General features: G+C 53.1%; 1 protein-coding gene across 3 annotated transcripts in view; it reads left to right on the forward strand.

Moving 5' to 3' along the window:
- Nucleotides 1-23,127, forward strand: part of DLGAP4 (DLG associated protein 4) — a 192,487-nt gene that overhangs the window by 100,273 nt on the left and 69,087 nt on the right. For all 3 annotated transcript variants that reach the window (XM_059406940.1, XM_059406938.1, XM_059406939.1), the window contains 5 exons: nucleotides 10,068-11,139; nucleotides 13,772-14,013; nucleotides 16,557-16,671; nucleotides 19,282-19,332; nucleotides 22,138-22,378. In XM_059406940.1, coding sequence (XP_059262923.1) covers nucleotides 10,141-11,139; nucleotides 13,772-14,013; nucleotides 16,557-16,671; nucleotides 19,282-19,332; nucleotides 22,138-22,378 — 1,648 coding nt within the window. In that variant the 5' untranslated portion in view covers nucleotides 10,068-10,140. The remainder of the gene's footprint in view (nucleotides 1-10,067; nucleotides 11,140-13,771; nucleotides 14,014-16,556; nucleotides 16,672-19,281; nucleotides 19,333-22,137; nucleotides 22,379-23,127) is intronic.

Here is a 23,127-nt window from a genome sequence, read left to right on the forward strand (position 1 = left end):
AGTTAATGACCCGTGTTCAAGGAACAGGATGGAGGCCCAAGGGGGTAGGGGCAGGAAATGAAGTTGGAAAAGCAAGAAGAAACAAGATGAGTAGGAAAATTGGCTTTGAGTCTAAGGACCATGGGAGCCTTGTCATCTGGGGGAGAGGCGATGGGGGGGCCAGCCCCGGGCAGTGAGAAGTGGTGGGACTCTGGGATATCTGGAAGGTGGAGTTGTTTTGAAGGATTTGCTGTGTGATGGGTTGTGGCGCTGAGAGAAAGAGGCGTGGAGGATGATCCCGTGAGGTTTCTGACCTGAGTGAGCAGGAGGATGGGGCTGGCATGAGCGGAATCGGGGTAGACGGTGGGAGGAACAGGTTGGGGTGGGTGGGAAATCAGGCATTCGATTTTGGACCTGTCAGACATCCAGAGCGAGATGTCAGGGAGGCAGGGATAGGCGTCTGGCGTTTGAGAGAGATTGGGCGGAAGATGTAAATTTAGGATTGTCAGATAGAGGTGGTGTTTAAAGCCATGAGTCTGGATGAGATCAGCAGGAGAGAGAGGGTAAAGAGAAGCAAAGAGCACCCAGTTCCTCGAGCAATTAGAGGTCAGAGGAAGAGACGCCAGCAAGAGAGAGCGCCGGTGTGGTGAGGAGTGTAGGAGGGGAATGGGAGGGGTACTCAGAGATGAAGTCACGGTGGAATGCGGCCTGCCTCCCCCTCCACCCCTGCCCCAGACAGCGCCAGGTCCTGGAGGCTCCACAGGACCCATTCTTTTTTCCTTCCACACTTTTGCCCTGCAGAGGCCTACGGCAGTGGCTATGCTGGCCGTGGACTGTGGTGAACGTCCCCAGAATGTTGTGTCATTCCACCCACATCATTCCAAGCTGTTCATCTCTGGGCTCACCCTCCCATGCCCTGCTCTAGTTCTCTGTCTCTCTCTTAACACAGTTCACTCCCGAGAGAACTATCCCCTCCCTTCATTTAGACTCTCTGTCTCTGTTAATATAATCTTAGACCAAACCAGCCTTTCTGATCCCAATGAATACAGAAGACAGAGGCAAGAAGTATGAAGGGATCTGAGCTGGTTAAAGGGAGCAGCTGTCAAGAGGGGAAGTGGGTTTGTTATTGTCGGGAAAAGGGTTTGGGGTTGCATCAGCATGGGCCTTGACTGCCTCACCAAGAAGTTTGAACTGAGGAGAGAAGAGGATCCACAGAAGGTTCTAGATTAGGGGGATGATGCAATCAGGTGAGTTTTGCATCAGGAAGAGCCATGCTGGGTTCCGTTCCTGGCCTTGTCCCTAATTAGCTCACAGGCCAACTCTGGCTCCAGAACAAGTGGGGATCACGCAGGGGGGGCCCCATTCTGTGTGGATGAGGGTAGCGACAGCAGTCACTGTTGCACCACAGAGCAGGGAGCGTTCCAAGGGAGGCAGCAGCTCCGCGACTTCCTCCATGTTTCCGTGAGGGCAATGAGGCTTATATTAATGAGAGATAATTATGGGCACCCGGATGGGCCTAAGTATAGCTCAGAGACAAAGGCAGCGCAAGGCTGCCAGCTGCTTCCCCTGCAAGGCCCAGGCCTGCCTATTTTAAGATTTCCCCAAGGTGAAGCTCCTGCCACTGCTAGGGGTTGGGCGGCTGAGGCACTGGCTCCCAGGGTCCCAGGAACTCTGACCAGGAGTGTTCAGAGGGAATCAGCATGGCCAGATGCCCACAGAACCTTCCCTCAAACATCCACGGCCTGATGGTGGAAACAGAAGCCTGGGTGACCAGTCTGCGGTTGCCCCAAGAGCAGAGCCAGGATTTGAATCCAGAGGCAGCTGCGTGCCCTTTGCATGATGCTCTGCCACATCCCTGCCCCAGAGGCATCGGCTTGTCCGCAGGAAAGCACAGTGAGGTGAGGAGGGGAGCATGACTGATGTTCATTAAGCCCTATGTGCCAGATGTTTTCCATATGACATCACAATGAATCCTCATCATAATCTTGAAAAGGATCCGCATCCCCAAAAGGGAAACTGAGGCTTAAGAGGAGTGATTGAATTACTGAATATCTGTCCGTAAGGAGGGAAAGAAATAGAACCCAGTTATGTCCTGTCTTAGGGTTAGGTTCCCCAAGAAGAGATGCTGAGGAAGACAGGAAGTCTGCTGGGAAGACCTATGACAGGTGGGGGGTACAGGATCGGGCAGAGGGAGGAGCCAGATAGAGATACCATTACAAGAAAGGTTCCGCTGATCCCACGGGCAGCTCTGGGTCTGGGATGGCCCATTAAAGTAGTTCTGAATTGGGAAAGGGAGCCAAGCTTTGGTGCCCATACATCAACCAGTTACTGGCTGCTGGCTGCTCTGAAAAGGAGTGTAACCGTGGGTGAGGCATCTCCCTTTGGCTGAGAGTAAGTCCTAGCATTGCCCAGTGTGAACTGTAAGCAGCCAGGGTTTGGCCGCTGGAGACGTGAGTGCCTCCATCTTGAAGAGGGACCTGAGTGGCCATTCCGGTGTCCACTACACGTTCATCCATTTCCAGATCCTTTCTAATTCCTCTGGCCCCCGCATGAGAAGAACCAGCCCTTGCCCACAAGGAGATTATGGGAATATGGACTCATGTTCTTTGTGGGACTGACAAACTAAGGGATGCTAGGGGGCAGGGAGACCATACGTGCTAATGAGGAAGGAAAGAGTAAGTGACCAGTCCAGGAAAAGTTGAAAAACCCCACCTATTTAAAACCTGTAGAAACTGAATGGGAGAAAACTATTGCAAATCATATTATAAGGGCCAGAATATATAAAGAATTCTTGGGGTGCCTGGGTGGCTCAGCCGGTTAAGGGTCTGCCTTCAGCTCAGGTCATGATCCTGGAGTCCTCAGCGGGGAGTCTGCTTCTCCCTGTCCTTTTGCTGCTCCCCCTGCTCATGCTCCTTCACTCACGCTCTCTCTCTCAAATAAATAAAATCTTAAAAAAAAAAGAACTCCTACAACTCAACCACAAAAAGTGACAAATCTCCCAATTTTAAAATGAGTGAAAGTCTTAAATAGACATTTCTCCAAAGAAGATACGCAAATTGCCAATACGCACAAGAAAAAATGCTCAACATCATTAGTCATCGGGGAAATGCAAATCAAGACCGCAATGAGATACCAGTTCATACCTACTAACATGGGTATAATTAAAAAAAAAAAAAACCCACATACACACAAAAAAGCAAAACAATAATTGTTGGTAAAGACGTAGAGAAATTGGACCCTATATGTTGCAGGTGGGAATGTAAGATGGTGGGAAACCATTTGGCGGTTCCTCAAAAAGTTTAACAGAATTAGCATATGACCCAGCAATTACATTCTTAGGTATATACCCCCAAAGAATTGAAAGCAGGGACTCAAACCAGATACTCGTGGGCCATCGCTTCTTGATTGCAACCTCATTCACGATAGCCAAAAGCACAACCCAAATGCCCATCAACAAATGAATGGACAAAACTGTGGTCTCTGCGTACGTCCAGATATGATTCGGCCATAAAAAGGGATGAACTTCTGGTACATGTCATAATCCGGATGAACCTTGAAAATATTATGCTAAATGAAATAAGCCAGATACAGAAGGACAAATGTTGATTCCATTCATATGAAATATCTAGAATGGGTGAATTCATAGAGACAAAGTGGATCAGAAATTACCAGGGGCTGGAGGAGAAGAGAGAATAAGGAGTCCTTGCATTTAATGGTTACAGAGTTTCTTTCTTTTTTTTTTTTTAAGATTTTATTTATTTGGCAAAGAGAGACACTACAAAGAGGGAACACAAACAGGGGAGGGAGAAGCAGGCTCCCGCTGAGCAGGGAGCCAGACATGGGGCTCGATCCCAGGACCCTGGGATCATGACCTGAGCCAAAGGCAGATGCCTAATGACTGAGCCACCCAGGTGCCCCATAATGTTTATAGAGTTTATGTTTGGGGTGATGATGAAGAGTTCGGGACATAGATAATGGTGGTAGTTGTACAATGTTGTGAAGGTGATGAATGTCAATGAACTGTACCCTTCAAAATGGCTGAAGTGGCAAATTTTTATGTTATGTACATTTTACCACAATTAAAACAAAATACATAGGAGATAGGTAAATCCACAGAGACAGAAAGCAAACGGGTGGTTGCTGGAAGCCAGAAGGAGGAAGGGACAGGGAGTGATTGCTCATTGGGTACTGGGTTTTCTTCCGGGCTAAGAAAATGTTTTGGAACTAGATGGAGGTTACACAGCATCGTGACTGTACTGAATGTCACTGAATTATATGCTGTGTTACGTGCTTTTCGCCTCAATTTTTTTAAAAGAGGAGGAAAAAAAACCTGTGGGGAAATAAAATCCATGAGATGATGCCAAATAGGTACTCAGGAGGAAATGTATAGCTTTTCCAATGAAACATATATTAGAATATTAAGCCTCAGAAAATAAGTGAATTAAGTTTCCAACTACAAAATGTGGACAGGGTGTTAGAGTATCTTGGACCCCAGCTTTAGGAAGGGGAGCTGGAAGAGGCTTCTTCCTGGAGTTGGATTTTAAGTTCTAGAACTATACTATCCAATATGGTAGCCACTTGCCACATGTGATGTTTACATTTAAGTTAATTAAAATTAAAAAGGCAGCTCCTCAATGACACTAGCTGCGTTTTAGGTGTTCTATAGCCCATGTGGCTGGTAGCTACCATATTGGACAGGACAAACCCATGGGACAATGAACAATAAACCAGCAAGCAAGGAATATGTGAATTTCCACAAGTGTTGAGGACTATGTAGGAAATCCAGCAAGGTAATGAGTTTTGTTGGCAAGGGGAGCGAGGGACGGGGGACGAGGCTGGAGAAACTGGCAAATACTAGACCATGCTGGGCCTTCCAGACCTCCACTCTGCTAAGGTACTGCCTCATGCTGTCCCACCCTCCTGACACCCTGTTCCTCTGCTGGCAATCCTGGCCCCTTCCCTTGCAGACCTTCTGTTTCAGGTGAGCCAGTGGGCTGTACCCTGGGTTGAGTCAAGAGACCCAGGTTAACGGACCTGGAGTGGCCTTGCTGTGAGGCCTTATGCTGTCCCTTCCCCAGGCTGACACTCTTTATCTCCAGCAAGCTATGTGGTTGGAGCTGACAGTCAGAGGTCTACAGAGAATTGCTCTCCAATGACCTTGAATGCCAGGCTCAGGAGTCAGGCATTCGTCCCAAGAGCCAAGAGGAACCACCGAAGAGGAAGAACACTAGTGCTTTGGTATTTTAGTAGAATCACTCCAGCTGCAGTTTGGAACATGCAGGGGTCTTCGAGTGGACACTGAGGGACCAGGGAGAAGGCTATTCAGCTGTCCAGGTGAGTGGTGGGAGGGACAGAGGCAGAGGATCCGGAGAGGAAATGGCACCAGGAGACACAACCGAGGCAGAATCACTGTGATTCCGTGACTGTCATAGCTGAGGTTTCCCAGACCTTGGGCCTTTGTTTAGGCCCAAGACAAAGATTCAAGACTCAAGGGCAAGTACCTCATTTGGGAAGAGGCAGCACAGTGTGGGAAGGGAGAGGTAAGTCAGGGAAGGGAGTGTTATCAGGCAAGTGACCACTGCAGAAAACTGGAACTCATTCCCACTGGGCAGCTTCAGGAGTCCATGTAGAGCCCATGCCTCAGTTGTCCCACCTGAAAGGTAGAGGAGCTGGGGTATTTATACACCAGCTCCCCAACAGACACCAGTTGAGAGCTGCAGCTGGTTTGGGGGTGGGGGTAGGGTTGTTAAGTCTCTGGCAATTCCTGCCAGCCACATGTGAGCAGAGCTGGCTCCAGCAGCTAGAGAACACCCTCCACCACCCCCACCACCACCACCACCACCACCCCCCTGCCGCCGCCTCCCACAGGGCTGCAGAAGCTGAGAGTCCCAAGTCAGTCTTGGGCACCACAGTGATGAGGCCACAGGAGATACAGGGTGGGGGAGAGGGGCACTCATAGTCACCTGTATGTGACTGTAGTGACCATAGTCGCTGTAGTGACCAACTGTTCATGAGGCCCGTATCAGGCTGTTGTTGAAAGACACAGAAACCCAACTCAAACTTAAGCAAAAAGTCTCAACTGTCGTATGGGATCTTACCAAGATCTCAACAAAGGACTCCAGGCTGACGCTCCGCCAAGCACACAGCCCTAACAGAGAGAAAGGCACCTCTTTCCGAAGAGTCCAGCCATTCCCAGGGCCAACTCTCATTGGCTAGGGAGGATCCTGTTCCCATCTCTGAGCCAATCAGTGCTCAGGGAGGCAGGGCTCTGATTGGCCAGACCTGGGTCATGTGTCCACTCCTAGGGTTCTTGGATAGGTCTGGCTCCACCTAGACTACAGGATGTAGGCGGGGGGCGGGGGGGGGGGGGGGGGGGGGGGGGGGAGTGGATCATTTTCCAGGCACCCTGGGCATTGTTGCCAGGGAAGGACATAGAAAGTCAGAAGAGGGAAGAATTCAGGGTGGTGCCTAGGTGCCTGGCTTGAGCCCCACTGAGTGACCTTGAAGCATTTTGCTGATTTGGGGACACCATATGCCCCACTCAGAGCCCTGGGAGGCACTGACGTTTAAAGTGGAGTGGAAGGACAGACACGCGGGCCCCACAAGTCAGAGAAAGGGACTTTTTTAAATAATGAGGGCCCAGTCACAGGAAGGAAAGAAGTTGAGAGTTTATTTGTGGTCATTAAATCATCTGGGTCTCTAGAGGACTCCCTGATGGTGGCAGCCCCCACTCTCCCTCCTGTAACCCTGGTGGCACCTCCAAGACAGGGACCCAATTCCCCCCACCAGCCAGGTGCGGGGCCTCATCAGTCAAGACCACCACCAGGTTGTGGCCCACGGTTTGTACCCCAGGGAATGAGAGTGTGCCAGCATTTCACAATTCACTAAGCACTTGCCCGCTCTTCCCTTTCTCTTGGCCCCGTTTGACAAACACAGTCTGAGGCTTAGGGAGGCAGCCATGGTCCCAGGCTCACGTGGTCCTGTTGGGGCAATCCTGAATTCCTGGGGATCAGAGGCACCTGTGATGTGATATTGAAGCCAGCTTGGGCCTTGGGCTGAGAGAACTGGGTGTGGTGTGCACTTCAAGGCCAGCGCCCGGCCACTGTCTTCTGCTCCTGGTGACCAGCCCTCTCCACCTCCAGCATTTCTGAGGCGTCGGGCCCCTGCCAAGCCCACGAGCCAGCAGGGCTGTGTTTGCAAATCATGTCCTCAGTTTTCAGTATCTGGCCTTACTTGAGTGGGCATTGAGGACATATGGCCGCACATACAGTTCTCCAGCTAGAGAAACAAGGAGGCTGGCCCCTGAGCCCGGGGATCACTGCGGCCCTGAGGGGCTGTACGGAAGCCAAGAAGGGATATGGGGCTGGTTTTGCTTGAAATTGTCTTCAAGAAGGGGTTTGCCCAGAGGGAGCCGCTGCTAGCTGGAATGGAGAGGGATCCTTGACTTTCTGGAACCCTGATGGGGTGGCTGGCGTTGAAGTTACCTGTTTCGCCTGGGCTAGAAGGATCCCTCCCAACCTTGGTTTCCCCATCTGTAAAATGGAGATAATGGCCCCCCACCTCTTGTGGCTGTTGTGAGGGTATGGGGTAATGAAGTTAAAGAGGTCAGTCAGGGGGCGCCTGGGTGGCTCAGTGGGTTGAGGCCTCTGCCTTCGGCTCAGGTCATGATCCCAGGGTCCTGGGATTGAGCCCCACATCAGGCTCCCTGCTCAGCAGTGAGACTGCTTCCCCCTCTCACTCTCTGCCTGCCTTTCTGCCTACTTGTGATCTCTGCCTGTCAAATAAATAAATAAAATCTTAAAAAAAAAAATAAAAAGAGGTCAGTCAGTGGACATCCTCTCCAGCTTGGAGATAAATGCTCTCCTGAGCCAGCTGGTGGGAGCAAAGATCCAAGGATGGATGTGACAATACTGTGGCCTCCAGGATGGGGTCCATCAGGCTCCTAGAGGCAAGGAGGGTGTCTGGCAGGGAGACGGAGAACTTGAGCCAGGTGGACCCTGCTGAAGTCTCATGGCTTAAGAAGGCTTAGGGATAGTTGATCATGAAACATCTAGGTCCAAGGAAATAATCCTCAGATCCTTGAGGTTGTGGGGCTGGCCAGCTTCCCGGGACAGTTGCACGGCAGTGCTGCAGAGGACTAGGAATAGCTGTGGGGTCCCCCACTGCTACTGCCACTGGACCCACTGTGTGACCCCAAGGCAGTTGTTGCCCTCTAAGGGCCTCAGTTTCCCCACCTCTATGATGGGAGTTTCACCGAGGCCAGTGTTTTTGACGCAGTGTTAGGTGGGATCTGGAATTTGCCTTAAGAGCTGCTCTGAGGGGTGAGAAGGAGTCTCAGACACCAGAACCCATTTGGTATATTAATTTCCTGTGGCTGCTGTGACAGATTTCCAAAACTTACTGGCTTGAAACAACACAGATTTATTATTTTACAGTTATAGAGGTTATAAGTCTACAATGAGTCTCAGGACTTCAATCTTTCTGGAAGCCCTAGAGGAGACTCTGACTCCTTGCCTCTTCTGGCTTCTAACAGCTGCCCACATTCCATGGCTCATGACCCTCATCCCCCTCTGACCTCCGCTTCTATCATATCTTCATGCCTCCCTCCTAAAAAGACCCCAGATCTGTACCCCTCCAGATAATCCAGAATAATCTCCCCATCTCAAAATCCTTAATCATATTTGCAAAAACCCTTTTAATATGTCAAGTAACATAATCAGAGATTTGGGGGATTAGGACCTGGGCAACTTTTGGGAGCCATCATTCTGCCTACCACGCTTGGCTTCTGCCAGAGCCTGTGCATTCGGACCTGGCGCAGTGCTCCAAGATCTCTACCCCTACTGCCCTTGTTCCCACTTGCTCTGTTCCAGCCACACTGATGGCTTTCAGATCCTCAGCACACCAGGCACACAGTCCATAGCAAGCCGTGGGACTCCTCTGAGTCGAGCTGGTGGTGCGTACAGGCCTTAGAAACCTGGCTAACCTCCCCTCTGCTTCGTGGTACAGATGGGAAGACTGAGGCACAAAAAGGAAAGGTACTTGCCCAAGTATTAAGACTGTTTTTTCCAGCATGGGCTTGGATGGAAGATCTATACAGTCCAATAGTCTGATTTTACAGATGGGGAAACTGAGTCATGGTTCCACCTAAATGCCACCCCGACGCAGGGCCTTGTCCTGTCCACCCAGTCCTGAGAACGAGCCCCAGTTATAGAACTCACTGAGAACTGTTTAGGCTGACTGTCATTGATCTGTTCCAGCCATAAATGATGAGCTAATGAGCTTATTGGCTTCTCTGCTGTTTGCAGCCCCGGGCGCCTAGCCCAGAAGTCACATCAGTAGACATCTGATGAGGGACAAAGCAGATGTTTATAGAGGGTGTGCATTTGATGTAGGTAGGATTCCTCTGCTAAAGTGAGAGTTGGAGAGTCCTGCCCTCAGACTCAGGTGAGATAGGCCCTACTCTTTAGAAGGCTTCTCTGGCCCTCTTTCAACCGTGCTGAACCACTCATAGGCAAGAGTGTTCCAAGGCCAAGAGGACATGCTCATCCAGAGCCACACTCTGGATACCGGGGACTGTGGAATTCCCTAACCAAATGGCCCCAGGCCTGCTTCCAGGGCCAGCGTGGGATCTTCCCATGGGTGGCCTGCACTGCCCATGGGACTGGGCCATCCCTAGGCCTGAAAGCACATGGAGTGAACTTGTGGTGCATGTGGGTACGTGGCTCCTTGTAGCAAAGGATAAGTCAGAGATGGGAGGAAAACAGGGTGAGCCACTCCCCCCTCCCACTACATTCGATCGTGGAATTTGATCTGAGTTCAGACTTGGCTTTCCAGGTTATTATGAGGACATGTTCATCAAGGTAGGATTTTTTTTTTAACAGTTTGCCAGCCTGAGCTGTGACTTGGATTGACACACACGGTATGTGGGTCTGTGTTTGTCTTCTTGTCCTCCACCCGGCAGTGTGAAAGGTAGGCCAAGAGTCCTCCGAAACCCTTCCAATCGTGAGATCTGTAGGGGTCTGGGTGACATTCCTGGCACCCTGTCCCCTCCAAATTCAGCTGATTTCCTCTCTGTTTTCTCTCCCCAGGATAGCTGCTGCCTGGGAAACGCAACCCGGGCGCCCCGCTAGGGCAACGGCCCCTGCCCTGAGGGCCGGGATCATGAAAGGCCTCGGTGACAGCCGCCCTCGCCACCTCTCCGACAGCCTGGACCCACCACACGAGCCCCTGTTCGCAGGGCCTGACCGCAACCCCTACCTGTTGTCGCCCACGGAGGCCTTTGCCCGCGAGGCTCGCTTCCCTGGCCAGAACACTCTGCCTGGGGATGGTCTCTTCCCCCTCAACAACCAACTGCCACCTCCAAGCAGCACCTTCCCCCGCATCCACTATAACTCCCACTTCGAGGTGCCAGAGGAGAGCCCCTTCCCCAGCCATGCCCAGGCCACCAAGATCAACCGGCTGCCTGCCAACCTCCTGGACCAGTTTGAGAAGCAACTGCCCATCCACCGCGATGGCTTTAGCACGCTCCAGTTCCCCCGTGGTGAGGCCAAGGCCCGTGGTGAGAGTCCTGGCCGCATCCGCCACCTGGTCCACTCGGTCCAGCGGCTCTTCTTCACCAAGGCGCCCTCACTGGAGGGCACAGCAGGCAAGGTCGGTGGCAATGGCAGCAAGAAAGGTGGCCTGGAGGACGGCAAGGGCCGGAGGGCCAAGAGCAAGGAACGGGCCAAGGCTGGGGAACCCAAAAGGCGTAGCCGCTCCAACATCTCGGGCTGGTGGAGCTCTGATGACAACTTGGACGGCGAGGGTGGCGCCTTCCGCAGCAGTGGCCCAGCCTCCGGGCTGATGACGCTCGGCCGACAGGCAGAACGCAGCCAGCCACGTTACTTCATGCACGCCTACAACACCATCAGCGGGCACATGCTCAAAGCAGCCAAAAACAACACCGCTGAGCTGACTGCCCCACCACCCCCTCCCGCACCTCCAGCTGCCTGCCCCAGCCTTGGGGTGGGCACTGACACCAACTATGTCAAGCGGGGCTCCTGGTCCACTCTGACCCTCAGCCACGCCCACGAAGTCTGCCAGAAGACCTCAGCCACCTTGGATAAGAGCCTGCTAAAGTCCAAATCCTGCCACCAGGGTCTAGCATACCATTACCTGCAGGTGGGTCCCTCCCATGGTTAGGGGTAGAGTAAGGAATGTTGGGGAGGGCCCCTGTTCTGAGACTTAGCTGGACCACAGATTTACTTGGAAAGTTGCCTCATTCTGGGCTCCTGTGAGTAAACGCCTGTGAAATGGGTGTCTGGTGGTACCTGCTAATAAGGGGATTTCTTCCACTGGTCATGCTTTCGGCAGACACTGATTAAGTTTCTTCCGAGCCAGCCCAGAGTAGGTACTAAAATGTGTACCTGCCCTCTAGAGGACAAATCTGGAAGCTCTGCCCTCCACCATCCTCAGAGGACCAATTGCATGGTGTTCTACATGCCAGCCTCCTGCCTGCTAGCCCTACCAGACCAAGGGCTCCTTGAAGACGGGGACCACATTAGAAGCAGCTGTGTGCCCCGAAGGCCCAGGACAGGGTTGGCAGAGAGAGAGTGCTCAGGAAATGTGAGAAGAGAGAGGGCTAGAAGAACAGATGGACATTTAAAGTGAACAAAGCTAGAAATAAATAAGACAGAATCCTGATTATCAGGATACTGGGAGAGAAAGATGCATGAACAGATAGATAGTCACATCAGTGTGAGTGGAGTGTGATGGAGATCAGCATGGAGGGCTGTAGGAGGCCCTAACCCAGCTTGGGGGACTAACTTTCTCCTCCCAAGTGTTAATGTTTATTGAGGAACTTAATATGCACTTTGCAAAGCCACACTCCCGGAAAGCAGCAGAAGGCTCAGCGACATCTCTGTTGCTATGCATTTCCCTGGGGCCCTCGAGAGCAAAGCCAGGGGCTAAGAGCTGAGTGTGGCTCCTGGGGCAGAACCCAAGCTGTGGGTGGAAGTTACAGGAAGCAGATTTCAGTACCCACCAAGATGGAAGGGGCTGCTTCTGTAGGTAGTGAGCCCTTCATCCCGGGGGGTGTGCCAGCACAGGCCTGGCCAGCCTTTGGGAACACATTAGATGCATTTTGAACCAGATGAACATCAAACGCTGACAAAGCCCCAAGCTCTTGTCATGCTATATAAAAATTCCAAAGATGGTGCAACTATGGGGGAAAAGCTATTTTTTTTCAATAGAAGGAAAATGGAAATCTAGGCAGTATTTTATATATTTAAGGCTTTTGTGGCTCTCAATCCAATTCCTTAGTTTAGAAACATCAGAGAGGGTGTTGTGTGACCTGGCTCCCTCTCAGAATGCTGTGGTTTGGTCTGATCATGTGAAAAATGCTTCAGAAACACATGAAAGAGAGTCTCTGTGGGCCCTGGGGTTTGTGCTTTCTGCTTGGGAGGTGGGGGGTGGGTGCTGGGGTAGCAACAGGTTTTAAGCAGGAATATCAAAGGGCACCTTCCCAAGGGGCAGGTGGAGCCAGGGAAGATGGACTAGCAAATGGTTTGGGAGGTAGAATGTGTGGGCCCTAGTGACCAGCTGGGCAGTTAGCTGGGGGGGTGGGAAACGGGGTTCTGGGGTGGGAGTCCCAGACTGGGACCATCCCTCAGCTGAGAACTGGTCACTGGCAATATGGGCATCTAGAAGGACACGGCATCTGTGTGCATTTTGTATGTGGTGAAGAATGGTGATTCTGTGTCCACTGAGAAATGTGTGTCACCCGGGCCTCGGTGATGAAGGGTGTTGAACCTAGCGGGGGTGTGCACTCTGTATGTGTCGAGGCAAAGACGCGGTGAGATGGGGACAGGCTGCAGTGTTTCCGCATTGCGGTGATGGCTGCTGTGTTCGGTGGGGGGTGGTGCGAGTATGTTCTGGGTTCACATTGTGTACTTGTCCAGGGGCGCGCAGTAATGAGTGGCTGCTGTGGGCGTGTCCTTGGTGAGATGGGGGCGGAGAATGTACGTTTGCTCTCTGAGATGTGTGCACCTGGCAAGTTGTGTTCACTCTGTGCTTGGGCTGAGAGACCTAGTAAGTGCTAAGATGTGTGGGATCTTTCATCATGGGGTGAATGTCCACTGTGTATACCTGTCAGATGGCAAAACAGCCCTTTTTCCAGGTCACCACCTGGGTGGCAGCCCCTTCCCACCGGCCTCCGCACCTCTGTGCCTGGGCTTACCCACTAGTAAGGGATACAGGATGTCCATTGGCTCCAAGGACCCTGCCCCTTTACTACTGTGCTGGAGTCCTCTGACCAATCCTCCCTATCCCTACCCCCATCCTAGGACAGGATCTTGGTGCCAGGTCTGAGGGCCTCAGTCTGGTCTGATGTTCTCATCTGTGTGGTGGGATCATAAGCCGTCCTCTAAGATAGCAGGGTGACGTGATGGGAACACAGTGGGTGCTCAGAAAGGGAACTGCAGTGGGCAGCAACTGTGATCTTACAGCCTGAGCGGTTTTGCTGGGGCACACCCACCCTGGGATCCGTGCAGAAATCTGAGGTCTTAAGAGAGGCGAGGATTTGCTTGAGACAAGTGGCCGAGCCGGCTCTGGAACTCAAGTATCCTTCCCAGCCCCCGGTTCTGCCCTGCTGCTGGGTGGCTTCAACAGCAGTACCCATCACGGAAGGCTGAAACTGTCCGAGGCGGAGAGCGGGGGCGCTTCAGGGCCCCGAGTACCGCTCTGCGATGTGCGCTGCGCCCCACCCCCCCCGATCCCGCCCTACGCTCGCTGAGGTCTGTCCGCCCATCCTCAGGTGCCCGGCGGCGGCGGCGAGTGGAGCACCGCGCTGCTGTCCCCGCGCGAGGCGGACGCCGCCGCCGAGGGCCCCATCCCGTGCAGGCGCATGCGCAGCGGCAGCTACATCAAGGCCATGGGCGACGAGGACAGCGACGAGTCCGGCGGCAGCCCCAAGCCCTCACCCAAGACGGCAGCACGGCGCCAGAGCTACCTGAGGGCCACGCAGCAGTCGCTGGGAGAGCAAAGCAACCCCCGCAGGTGAGCGCGCAGCCCCGCTACCTAGAGCCCCGCCCACAGGCTAGCCCGGCCCCCCCGGAGCTCCGCCCCCCGGGATTGCGGCTCGGGAGTCCGAGTCAGGTCCTGGGAGGTCTCCCAAGTTCCGCCTGCTGGGAGCCCCGCCCACAGGCTAACCTGCGGGGTTGGAGGCCTCCCAGCCCTCCGCACGTGAGCTCTACGGAAAAGCCTCCTCCGCTCTCACAGGCTCCGCTCACTGGCCGGGCTAGTCCCTAGGTGAGCTCCTCACAGGTATGTCCCACCTCTGGGAACCTCGCTTTCCTGCTCTTGTGGCCCCCTAGGAAAGCCCCGCCCCAAAGGTGAATCCTGCCTCACAGCCTCAGATCCAGGTGAACTCGGGCTCCCAGTGATCTAGGCTCCCTAGGTAAACCCGGCCTTAGCTTAGCCTTCTCCCTGAGATCCTTGTCCTTAGGTTGGCCCTTCGTTTGACGAGTTGACTCTGGAGAGCCCCCCCATAAGCCCCCCACAGTTAAACCCTGACCAGCAGTGAGTCTCTTCCTTTGGCAAACAATAAGGAGAGTCTCTCTAGAGTGGCTGGCTGTGTCCCCAGAAGGAACATCACCACGTGAGTTCCATTCCCACAGGGGAACCGGGCCAGGGAACCCTCTTCTTCCGATTAGGAGAACCTTGCCCCTAGTGATCCCACCACCTGTACCAACAAGGTACTTACTGCGGGGGGGCGGGGGGAGGCCAGAGCCCCCTCTGCCCTTGCGCCTGTAATTGATCCCTGTGGTGAGCTCCGAGACTGGGGAGGAGAGTGTATCCAGAAGTCAAAAGCTGGTGAAGAGCCTTCACCTGTTCCCTCACCCTGCCTGGAATTTCACCGTCAAGCCCTTTCCCGTTGCTTTAAGACTTAAAAGAGTTAATGAAATTATGAACAAATGAGATGCATGCACTGGGAGAGCAACAATTAAAATGTTAGAGAAAGGTGAGGCTTTCACATGCAGAAGTCACTGTGGGGATCAGAACAGAAAAGAATGAGAGGAGGAAAAAAACGTTACAGAAAGCCCATCATCAAGTACAAAACAAGTAAAACTTAGTAGGAGGGGTTCAAAGTTCTTTGAGGAAAAGAAACAAAAGTAAGTCAGAAACAAAAAGAAGAGTTAAGGAAACCAGCTTAGTCCTAGTTCCTAAACTACGGGGGCCAAGAGTCAAGACTTCTAGGAGGAGGGGGTCTGGGAGGACCTTGACAGAGGAAAGAGAGCAGGTAAGTTGACAGAGCACTGAGGCAGGGAGAGGCAAGGAGGAGCAGGGAGGGGCAGTGTACTCGGAGAAGCCCGGAGTTTCCTTGTGACAGGGAATTGCTTAAGGGATGCACTGGGGGACAGAAGGCAGGGAATGGCCTCCAGGTGGGAATTCAGGACATCACTGGCCCGTCCCAGATCTCCCCCTCTCTGAGCCTCAGTTCCCCATCTTTAAGTGCGGGGGCTAAGGTAGATGATCTTTAAGACCCCTTCTAGTCCTGGAAGCACTTCTATGAATGACCAGTGTGCACTGAGGTGGGAGAGGAGCGTGGGACCCAGGCCCAGACCTTGAATGAGAGGGAATAAATAATAATAGTAGCTATAGTAATGGGCGCCATCTGTTAGCACTTGCCGCACTCTGGGCTCTGTGCCTGGCCCAGTGCACTTCAGTGTGATTCCAAAGCCTCATTATGGCCCCAAGCAGGCAGGCCACTTTGTAGGTGAGGAAACTGAGACATAGGCAAGGGGGTCGTGACTTGCCCAAGGTCACCCTCTGAGGAAACTCCATTCCAATTCAAGCCCACCTAGGGCAAGGCCTGAGCTGTTGGGTGCTTGGATTTTAACCCCAGAGCAGTGGGGTTAAAACTCACTGCACTGCCTGCTGGGAGCCCCGCCCACAGGCTAACCTGCCCCATTGGAGACCTCCGGGCTCTCCCGTCAGGTGGGCGCTCCCGGAATGTCTCCTCCACTCTCACAGGCTCGGCTCACTGGCCAGCCTAGTGAGGGAGAAACCCAGGGTCAGGGAGGTGTGAGAAAAATTGAAGAGCAGGAGCTGTGAGAAGTGGTGTCTTTGGGGGCCTGGTGGAAGTTACCCGGATATTGTGCTGAAACTGATGTACTTTGGGCAGCTCCAGCCTGAGATCAAGGCTGTGAGCCTTGACCTCCCTTCCCTTTCCAGCCATTGGAATTGCCCCAGACCTGTCGGGGGAGGGGGCTGTAGAATCGGGCTGGCTTCGGAAGCAAGGGTTGAAATGGTTAAAAGTGAGCTTGTGCTGCCACCTCGTGGCTACGGTAGAGATGACAGGTGAGAAAGACCGGCCTCCTCCAGAGTCAAGTCAGAGAGCTGAGAGCTCTCCCCTTGCTCAGTGCCCCTAACCCACCCCTCCACCCCATCTTCACCCCTCCCAACACTACACAGGCTGGCAGTGACTTCCATTTTTCCCTCTGCACTCGATGACCTTGGCCATTCTTTCCTGGTCTGAGCCTGTTTCTCGGGCTGAACAATGGGTGGGCTGAGCCCTGTCTGCTCCCCACCTTCCCCAGGAGTCTGGACCGCCTGGATTCCGTGGACATGCTGCTGCCCTCCAAGTGTCCCAGCTGGGAAGAGGACTACAACCCCGTCAGCGACAGCCTCAACGACTCCAGCTGCATCAGCCAGGTGAGGGTGGTGGCTAGCCAGGACAGTGAGCTTGGAAGAGCCCAGCTCCCACCCAGGAGGACAGACATCCAGGCCCAGCCCCTGGCGAGTGGTCCCCATATGTCTTCACTGTGCTTCTGTTTGGTCTTTGTTCCCATAGCTGCCTGTGTACATATGTCTGTCCCACTGACTGTCCTGTGGCTGGAGAGTGGTCAGGGAGCCTGGCATGTCGTGGCCTGAGCTGAGGGCCCTCAGGGAGGAGCCACACCACTGCTATAGACCCAGGAGCCCTGAAGATAGAGAACTGGAGACCTGAGCTTGAGTCCCAGTCTTGTCACCGAGAGTATGAACTCAGGACAAGTCACTCCCTCCCTGAGCCTCAGTTTCCTGATTTACACAGAAGGGTGGTAATTCCTATTTCAAAGCATTATGAGGAATTGAGATAGGAATGTAGTGTTCTCAGCAAAGGGTAGCTAACTTTATGGTTCATATTGCTGTGTTGCTGTATGACCTTGGGAAAGTTGCTTCTCCATTCTGGACCTCCATGTCCCGCAGGCTCAGAGGAAAGTTGGACTTCCAAGGTTTAGGCACCCCTGCCACTAACATCGATTAGCACGCTGTGCTGAACTTTTCTTTCTCTTAACTCCCAGGTTCTTGAACCCTCACAGCCATGTCCAGGGATGGGTGTGCTTATTATTTATATCCCCATTTCACAGATGAGGAAACTGAGGCTCAGCTGGTTGAGATCACACAGCAAGGAGGAGGCAGAGCTGGGCGGAGGTCCAGGGCTGTCAGTCATACAACAGGACTCCAGCCCCCGCCATGTGCCCAGTACTTTGGGGTTGGCAAAGGGAAGACCAGCCAAGTATCAAGGGCTCCCCCTAGGGTGTGGATGGGGAGATGAGGCCCAGTGAGGGCAACACCTGCTAGGAGTAAAAGAGTGGGGCAGGCGAGGCCCCAGGTGCAGCCCGAGCCTCCTTTCTGGGTGGAGACAGGCCCCAGGGCCCACTGTGTATAGCCCCACTGCCCGGGCTAATACACTGCTTAGAACTGGAAAGCTTTGGGATCCCCTCCCCTCACCACTCCACTGTTCCTCATCTGGCCGTAGCATCCCCCCCCTGGAGTCCCCAGACCTCTCAGCACTGTCATTCCCAGACCAAGGAGACTGACTTCAGACTTGGGGAGGAGTAGAGTACCCCAGCCTGGGACTCTGTCCCTGCCACCCTCATGCAGGCCCCACCAAGGCTTCTGGGCTCCAGGCCTGCCACCTGCTCTGTGTTCCCAATGGCCATAGGGAGCTTGTGAAGGATGTGAGGCAGATCACACCATGTCCCTGCTCTAAACCCTCTGTAGCTCCCGCCTGCCCGCAGTGAAGGCCAGACTCCTTACTCAGCGGCGTGTGGGCCTGCCTCTCTCTCACATGGGATCTCAGATGCTCTGTTCCCTGTCCTGCTGCAGCCACACTGGCCTCCTCGCACACCTCACACACCTTACTGTTTCTTCTCTCAGGAGCACCCCTCTCTTAGATCTTTGCTCAGCTGATTTTTCTGTGTTTCTGGTCTTGATTCAAATGTCACCTCAGGGGAACCTGCCCTGTAACTTGTTGAAAGGAGCCCCCAGGACACTGTTCCCTTACCCTGCTTAATTTACTTGACAGCACCATTACTGTCAGGAGTTATAGCTGCTTATTTAATTGATGTCTGTCTCACTCTTAAGACTGGGTGCTCCCTGCAGGTGGGGAGCTTGCCGTGTGGTTCCCTGTACTGTCCTGGTCCTCAGCACGTAGCACAGGGCACACGGGAGCCTTCTGAATGGATGGCTTCCCTCCCTGTGTCTCCTATCCTACCGTGTTCTTTTGTTTCTCAGTCTTCTGTCTTTGTATCTGTCTCTGTTTTTCTTTCCCCTCATTCACATTTTTCTCTGACTCCTTCTAGTCGGTACCACAGCCATGTTTCTCTCTGTCTTTCTCTCACACACCCCATCTTCACCTCTGCCTGGCCCCGGCATCTGGAACACTTTTGTTCTTTGGCTGTACATAAAGGCCCATGGAATCAGCCAGGCTGGGGACCCCAGCAGGTCTATGCTACTATCCCCTGCCCAGCCCAGCTCTCTCCTAGGCCAGGGTCCTCTGAGCCCTCAAACCCTCACCTCCAGAAGCTTGAGTGACCTGAGCCACATATGTGGTCCTAGAGTCAGAGATATCCCAGCTCTGACTGGGTCTCTGAGGCCTTGACTCCTGCCAGAAGCAGCCTCCCTCCCACCAGGCCGTGGACTATGTGGGCCCTGACCAGGGAAGAGAAGGCTTTGGGCTCTGGGCCTAATCTGTAGATCCGGGAGTTGGGGGGACTGCCTGCCTGGGTGAGAGGCAGTATACTGGGCATCCCCCAGGGGCCAGAACAAAAGAAAGATGTAGAAAGAGCAGAGTATAAATCCTCAGTAGCACCCAGCTCCAGAAGGGGTAAGTCTCCCATCTGTGGAGGAAGCTAAGTGAGACCACCTGGCAGACTAGGCCTCAGCCAGTCTGGGGAAGATGTTAGGCCAGCCAGCCAGCCTCTTGTAGCCAAGTCTGAATACCCTACCCCAGCCCCCAGCCTTGGTCTCCCCATAACCCTCCCCCTCTCTTTCCTGCAGATTTTTGGACAGGCCTCCCTGATCCCCCAGTTGTTTGGCCATGAGCAGCAGGTCAGTATGTTTGCCCTTTCTCTCGTACCCCAATTCCAGAGCCCAGGGCTGGGTCTGAGACCTGGCATCTGAGTGGTCCCAGCCCCTGGCCCTGGCAGGAACCAGCAGAGCCCGCGCCAGGGAAGGCACCACCGGTGAGCATGGAGTCGAGGCTCACACTCTGTCCTGACCTCTCCCTCACTGACCCTTTCACTTCACTTTTCTGTGCCTGAGTTTCCTCTTTTAAAAAATGGAAAAGAATGGGCTAGGTCTCGTGGATAGGGCAAGAAACAATCCCAGAGTAAAGGAAAGTGGACCCTGGGAATCTTCTAGCTAGAGAGACTGTTCTCTTTGGACACATTGGCAGCTGGGGGCTGGTGGTATTGGCCTCCAGGTCCCAGATCCCAGATCCCCTAATGTTTCTCCTTTAAGGATGTTGGAGTGTTGGCATGAACACAGAGACTTTTCCATTTTACAAAACTTGGTGGGGGTGAAGCTGCTCATGGTACGCTGTCTGTTTGCCCTACGGGTGCCCCTTCCTGTGCACACACACCCTGCCCGAGAAGAGACCCTCTCCTCCTTCCCAAGCCCCAGCCCCTGAGACCAGAAAGAAAGGCTGAAATGGGCTCCAAGCTCACCGCCTCATTGTGGCCAGGAGTAGACAAGGAACCTGTCCAAGGGGCGGGATGAAGATTGGCCCCTCCTCTCCTGATGCTAGCTGTGGCAGGCTTATGTGCCTCCCACGTTCATGTCATAGTTCTTCTCAAACACATTATTCGGGAAGGTCTTTCGGGAGCCCCCAGGGGTCCAGTGCCCTCTTCCTCCCCTAATGTCCACAGGCTTGTGGTAAGGATGTGATGTGTTAACATACAAAATCTCAACGAGTTCCCTGCCCACAGTATGTCCTCAGTGATATGCATACCAACAGCTCTGACCAGCTGGCCTCAGCTCTCAGGGCTTGGAAGCATCTTAACCAGTACTTACAAATCCTTGCCCTCACCCCACGGAGCCCTCTCTAAGAATAGGGATAGGTCACCTGGTACTTAGTCTCCTGACACTGTTCCCAGCATGGGATATGAATGATCTCATTTAATCTCGACAGCAACCTTAGGAAATTTGGTCTACAGTTAGCCCTTAATTTATAGATGGGGAAACTGAGGCACAGAGCAGTTAAGTGACGTGCCCCCATTCATATTGCAAGGAAGTGATGGACCCAGGTTGAAACTCCGGCAGTCCTATTCCAGAGCTGTGGCATGCCTGCAGTCGCAAAGCAAGACCTTATTGCCCTTGGCAATCACAGGGGCTCCTCGGTGTACTTCAGGTCACAGCCAAGGAGGATAAACGCCTGTCTCTTTCAAACCCACTCCAAATGAATGTTGGGTATACCTCATGGCCTATATTTTAATTTATCAGTGTTGTCCGGCAGAACTTTCTGTGAAGACGGAGATGTTCTGTCCTACACGCTTTCCCATGAGGTGGCATAAGCAAGTGAAACATAGCTAGTGTGGCTAAGGAACTGAATTTTTTTGTTTAATTTTAATTAGTTTAAAACCTAAAGAGCCACACATGGTTAGTTGCTACCATATTGGACAGCACAGATTTAGACCTTTCCAAATAGATATGCTCCCAACTGGGTGATGATCCGTCTAGTCATTTTACCTGATGCAGTGCCAGGCATTTCATTTAGGTAGGAAACCTACCTGACCTCTGACCCAGAGGGTGGTGAGACCTGGATGCCACACCAGCAGAGCAGGCCCCAAGAACAGCTCCATCTTTCTTCCACATGGTGCTCAGTCAACTTCTGTCCCTGCCCTTCTTGCCCTGGCCTCCCCTCAGGACCTCCAGTCAGGGTCCATCCTTTGCTCGCCAACTCCTCAGCTTATGCTCTGTGGTCTCCAGTTGCCATCATGGCTAAGACCTGGGTCAAACATACCCTTCCAGAACCCTTAGAGAGTATATGTGTGGCAGGCTGCTGTATGCTCACACTCTCAGCTGCAGATCTATAGGATCTTGGATGGCCATCTCTAGAGAGACACTTAGAAACCATCTAGATAACGTTGAACTAGGTGTGAGATGACAAATAGCAGACGTGTCACCATTCTCCATACTGCATACATATCACCATTCTCAATACTGCCCTTGGCAGACATCACTAATCAATCCTCACCACCTCTCAGTTACCATTCTCTATAACACCCTTGGCAGACATCACTAATCAATCCTCACTGCCACTACCCTCATTCCAGTTTTATCTTCTCTTACCAGATTATGACGTCAACTTCATCTCAGGCCTCTGCCTCTGTCCCAGACTCCCTTCCCAACATTCATTCTCTACTCCAGGGCTAGATTAATCCTCCTTAAATTCATATTTGGAGTACTGATTCAGCCACTTCCTCACTGGGTACACCTGGCAAGTATCTTTCCCTCACTGGCCCTCGGTTTCTTTGCTTGTGAAAGTAAAGGAATTGGACCTTAAGCTGGTAAATTTCTAGCACACCTACTGCCACCTCCCATTCCAACATTCAAGGTAGACATTACTAATTGATTGTAGCCTTCTTTGTGGCTGAATTCAGATGTGACCTCAGGATCTATCAGTTGATCAGTTTGGACACTCAAGACCCACTAAATATCCTTAATCAAATTTGAGGCTGTCACTTCTTAAGGGTTCCATCCACCCACCCTATATCGTGAGCGAGATGGGAGGAAAGGGAGGGCTGACTCAAGGCCCCACTGACTCTCCAGCCCTGCTGCTGAGCCAACCACCCAGCACCCCGTCCCTCCAGAATGGGCCCTGCTGGCCCCTGACGCCCACCTTTGCCCGGCTAGGTACGGGAGGCAGATCTGAGCGACCAGTATGAGGCAGCCTGCGAGTCTGCCTGCAGCGAAGCCGAGTCTACAGCCGCCGAGGCACTGGACTTGCCGCTGCCCAGCTATTTTCGCTCCCGCAGCCACAGCTACCTGCGGGCCATCCAGGCGGGCTGCTCGCAGGAGGAGGACAGTGTCTCCCTGCAGTCCCTCTCCCCCCCGCCCAGCACTGGCAGCCTCAGCAACAGTCGCACGCTTCCGAGTGAGTACTGAGATGGGGGAGAGGGGTTGTTTTTGTTTCTCACGAGGGGACCCCAGAGACTGTTCCTGGTGGACTGGATGTTGGGAATGCCGGGGAAGGAGCAAAACAGGAGGCCTTGAGACTGAACTTCCCAGTAAAGGACAAACTGGAGCTCAAACCGGGGTCACAGAGGCCGGTGTCATCTCTGGCAGTAGGAGGAGGGGGTCAGAGAGGGCTCCCACTCGGGGATCCCAATCCTGGCTCAGAGCAGCCACCTGCTGGTGGGTGGGGCTCCCTGAAGCCCCACCTCCCCATTTGGATTAGTTCTGGTAGGCAAACCTATGGTGAGGTTTAGAACCCACAGGAAAGAGGATGGTGTCTGCACTGAGCCTTCTCAGCCAGCTGGGTTTGCGGGTGTCTCTCTTATCCACAGAGACCACCTGTCCTTTCTGATACTTGTTGTAAGTTCTCTGGTGACAGGCTATGCATGATCAGAGCAAAAGGGAACCCTGCATCACAGACTAAACCATGAAAACCCAGACCAGGGAAAATCATAGATCATTTCTGGTTTAGTAGAGAGAGTTTCAATCTTATCCTGGCTAGCTGGTTTTCCTTTAGGAGTCTCGTTTCCTCATCTGTACACCGAGGCAGAAGCCAGGCCCCAGAGAGTTCTTGGGAAGACGAGATAAGGGAGTGTTTAGGCAGGGCCTTGCGCATGGTGGGAGCTATGATCGTTGGTGTTCAGACATGACTCTGACTTTCCTGGCAGT

Source organism: Mustela nigripes, chromosome 7, assembly GCF_022355385.1.
Source record: "Mustela nigripes isolate SB6536 chromosome 7, MUSNIG.SB6536, whole genome shotgun sequence".
Lineage (NCBI taxonomy): Eukaryota > Metazoa > Chordata > Mammalia > Carnivora > Mustelidae > Mustela > Mustela nigripes.